Source organism: Fukomys damarensis, unplaced genomic scaffold (assembly GCF_012274545.1).
Source record: "Fukomys damarensis isolate Sample0158 unplaced genomic scaffold, DMR_v1.0_HiC HiC_scaffold_26, whole genome shotgun sequence".
NCBI classification, from domain to species: domain Eukaryota; kingdom Metazoa; phylum Chordata; class Mammalia; order Rodentia; family Bathyergidae; genus Fukomys; species Fukomys damarensis.
In genome coordinates, this window is record NW_022900938.1 from 4,260,219 (window position 1) to 4,264,370 (window position 4,152).

The 4,152-nt window shown below is 40.3% G+C and overlaps 1 protein-coding gene across 1 annotated transcript in view; it reads right to left on the bottom strand.

Moving 5' to 3' along the window:
- The window catches only part of Slc39a10 (solute carrier family 39 member 10), a 31,663-nt gene extending 31,243 nt beyond the window's left edge, over nucleotides 1-420 (bottom strand). The window contains exon 1 of the mRNA XM_033756282.1: nucleotides 2-420. Coding sequence (XP_033612173.1) covers nucleotides 2-409 — 408 coding nt within the window. The 5' untranslated portion in view covers nucleotides 410-420. The remainder of the gene's footprint in view (nucleotide 1) is intronic.
- Nucleotides 421-4,152: the final 3,732 nt, after the last annotated feature.

A 4,152-nucleotide genomic window follows, 5' to 3' on the forward strand; every position in this document is an offset into this window, starting at 1 on the left:
TTTCCGGGCCGACGGGCTCGTGCGCGTGGCCGTGGGAGTGCGAGTGCCGGCCCTCCTGGACGGCCAGCATATCCAAGTGGGAGACGTGGTCGTGGCCCAGGTCCTCGTGGCTGATCTCCACTACTTTTATCTCTCCCAGGCCCAAGTTTGTTAAGAGTTTCTCCAGACCGAAAAAGGTTAATCTTCCGTTTTCGCCATAACGATCAAAGAGTCTTTCGATATAGTACCTCTGTTCGTTCTCGGCGTCCTGCACAGAGAACTTGCCGGGCTCCGGCTCCGTCATCCCGCGGTGGTGTCTGTGCAGCTCTTCCGGGCCATGGTCGTGCTCTTCATGGCAGTGGTTGCAGTGATGGAAGACAAACGTCAGCAGGCAGATAAGGCAGAACTTGGTGTGCACGTGTACCTTCATTTCTGCTTCTCCTGGAGAGGCAGAGAGACAAGCTTTAGTGTACCCCTGAGCACGCCTGAGGTATTCACTGTCTCCCCGGTCCCTTGACGTTTCTCAATCCGCCCTTGCCTCTCGATTTCCCGTTCAAAGTCCTTTTTCAGCTGCACGTGGCGGGGCTCACCTGTAACCCCAGGGAAGGGAAGCTGAGGCCGGAAGACTAAGAGTTTGGAACCAGGAAAAACTCAGTAAAACCCTGCCACAAAATAAAAATAAAATAGTACGGGATGTAACTAAGCACTTGTGTTCAACCCCCAGTACTGCCAAAAGAAGAGAGGGGAGGGCTTCTGACTAACGGGTACACATTGCTCAGCGCTCCAGTCTACCGCCACCCCTCGTTTATGGACGGTTACCCGCTGCTTTCCTATCTGGTGCTTTATAAAGTCTGATGATATCTGCACAAGGAGCAACCAACTGGTCAGTAAAATAACGCAAAAAGATGTTACAATGATAAAAATGCATAAGAATCAGGAAAAAAACTGTCATTACTCATAAGTGACAGAATTTCATATGCAGAAAATCTAAAAGAATCTCTAAGGTTAATTTTGTACTGCTGCTAGATATGAGAAAAACAGTCTAAACCAGTTTTATTTTTATGTACCAGAAAAATTAAGAGAATCAAATGGTGAGTAGTACCGCTTATAAGAGCAAATAAAAAGGAATAAGCCTAACAACAGATGTTTAAGACCTTTCCACAGAAAAGCACCACGTGAAAGCCCTAAACAGATGGCTGTATCATTTTTATGACTGGATGAACCACAGATTCAAAACAATCCCAATCAAAGTCTCAGAAGTTATTCTGTAAAAACAGGTGAGCAGTGGTTCTGTCGCCTGCCTCACAAGTGCAAGGACCAGATCCCCAGTACCAAACAACAACAACAACAACAACAACAAACAAAACAGCTGAGCTAGTTTTAATATTTATGAGGAAACCAGAAAGGGTCAAAGACAGCCAAGATGCTCTTGAGGAAAAGATGAAGCACTTGCTGCACCACTGATAAAAGACAGTGTGCTATTCAGTACATGAACAACATGGCCAAAGGAACAAAGGCTCTAAAAGCAGGAAAGATATTCTTTTCCTTGCTGCTTGGTCAATTAGATTTCCATGTAGAAGAAAAGTAAAACTGGACTCCTACAAAAAATCAGTTATAGACCATCAACCTAAATGTGAGACCATAAATATTAAAACAATAAAGAACTGTGCTGTCCCATGTAGTAAATATATGGGGATTTAAGTCGAATCAACCAGAATCAAATGAAAAATTCAGCCTTGCAGTTCCCCTACCTACACTTTACATGTTCAATATCCACATATAGCTAATGTCTACCATCCTAAATTGCAGGTTATGGAGGATGTCTTTCATTACAGAAAGTTCTGAGGCCAGCACACTTCCAGAATACAGAAATATAAAGTAATTATATAATTCTTAAGCTTTCTAGAACAAATGAAATTAACTTCATATCACAGTCTAGTTAACCCTTTATATACGAAATGTATTCTTTTAATGCTATGATTTTTAAATAGGCATGTATTTTACAGTTACCACAACTCATGCTCACTGTATCTTAAATGCCCAATGGCCATAAGTGGTTCCTGACCTCTGTTAGGATTTATATTTGGATTTATCTATGGAAGTAATTTTAAGACCTTTAAGATAGGACACAGCTGGTGTAGTGGTCCACACCTGTAATCTCAGCTACTTCAGAGGCTGAGGCAGGAAGTTCCCAAGGACAAACCCAGTTTGGGGAACTCATCAAGACCCTGTAACAAAATAAAATTTTGAAAATGGGATGGAGATGTAGCTCAGTGATAGCTCAGTGGGTTGCCTAGAATGCACAATTCCCAGTACTAGAGTCCCCAGTACTGCAAAATGAATGAAGGAACAAACCAAGAGGCAAGCCATGGGTTAAGAGAGAACTATCACAACGTACAATCCAGAATTTTTAAGGAACTCCTAAAAATCAATATAAAGATGCCCAACAAATAATCTTGAAGTACCTCATAAAAGTAGCCAATTACTTAGAAGCACATGATCTGTCATTAGGGAAATTTAAATTAAAAGTCAAATTAGATACTCCAACAATCTCAGCAAAAGACTAAACATAAGACTGCCAATAACAAAAGTAGGCAAGGATGTGGTGTTATGTGACACTTGCGTGCACTGTGACAGTGGAGATGGACTCCAGGAAAACTCAGGATGTGGCAAAAGCTGAACGTTAAGCGCGTCCACCCACAGTTATTCCATTCCTGAGCGACACACGTGGACACCAGAAGACATCAACATGAATGTTCTAAGCTCGTTACTTATCAGGCCCCAAACTGGAAAGAAAACCTAAGCGACCCTCAACAGCAGAATGAGTATATGAGACAGAAGCACCTTGCCGTGGACACCATAGAGGAATGAAGGTGGCCGGCAGCTTCGCACAGAGGCAGAGGTGAGTTTTACAGTCCCGAGGTGGGTAAGAGATGAGAAACATGGAAGAAAATTGTATATATGATATTTAAAGTTAAAAATAAGCAAAACTAGACCAAGGTAATTACTACTTTTTGAAAAGGCAGGAGATAATAACCGGGAAGAGACCACACTACAGGGATTCAAAGTGTGGTGATGCCCCTTCTTGAGGAGTGTTATGTAGGTTAATTTTGAGACAATCTGTGGCACTGTGCTCTGTCAATTTCCTGAACACATCACGTTCAACTAAAAGGCCTTTTTTATTTAAGTTCTGGAGATTGAATCCAGGGCCGTGAGCACGTCAAGCACATATTCTACCAGAGACTGAGCTATACCCCCCCAATGCTAAAACACAGTAAATATCAATATTTCCCCAGTGAAAACCAACTGGAAAATGTATTTACATTCAAAATTATATGGTTCCTTGAAATAGAGTAAGAGAATAAGGCATACAAAATACATTAAAAGCAAAATTCTGTAAGACATTATTAAAGCACAATAAAGTGCAAAAGCTATATATAAACTTTTTTTTTTGTACTGGGGATCGAACTCAGAACCTTGTGTTTGCAGAGGCAGGCATAGCACCACTGAGCTAAACCCTCGCCCAACTATATACAAATCTAATTCAAGGCCAATCAACATCCTGGTAGCTTGGTAGTGGGTTATTTTGTTTCATGTGCGACCTGACAAGCAAAAGTTCTTAGGAAAAAACAAGTACCAAGTACTATCAAGAAAATCCAGAGTAGTGACATTAACAAACTTCTTTTCACGAAGTTATACTAACTGAAATAACAGAATTGGCACAGGGCCAGAGGGGGGAAAAAATCACCCTTAGAACAGAACAGAACAGAGTTCAGACAGCAAATCAATATCATAGACTGTAAAAATGGTCCTTCACACTACAAGTCAATTCCAAGAAAGATCTCTATGTCAAAAGCCAAATTCTTAACAAGCTTTATTAAAAAATAGAGTATGTCACTATGACTTGGGTTGGAGAAAAGACTTTTTAAACAAAACAACACAATACTAAACATTTTTTTGATAAACTAAATTCTTGAAAAATTACAAGAATGCCATAAACAATGCTTATGACAAACCTTATACTAGAAGACAATTTGCAATTATGTATGTAAACAATGCATATAAAAAATCAGATTCAAAATATATAAAATGTACATCAGTAAGGAAAAAACTGTATATTCATTACACAGACAACTACACAAAAGATACACATGGGTGGGCTAATAAAAATAT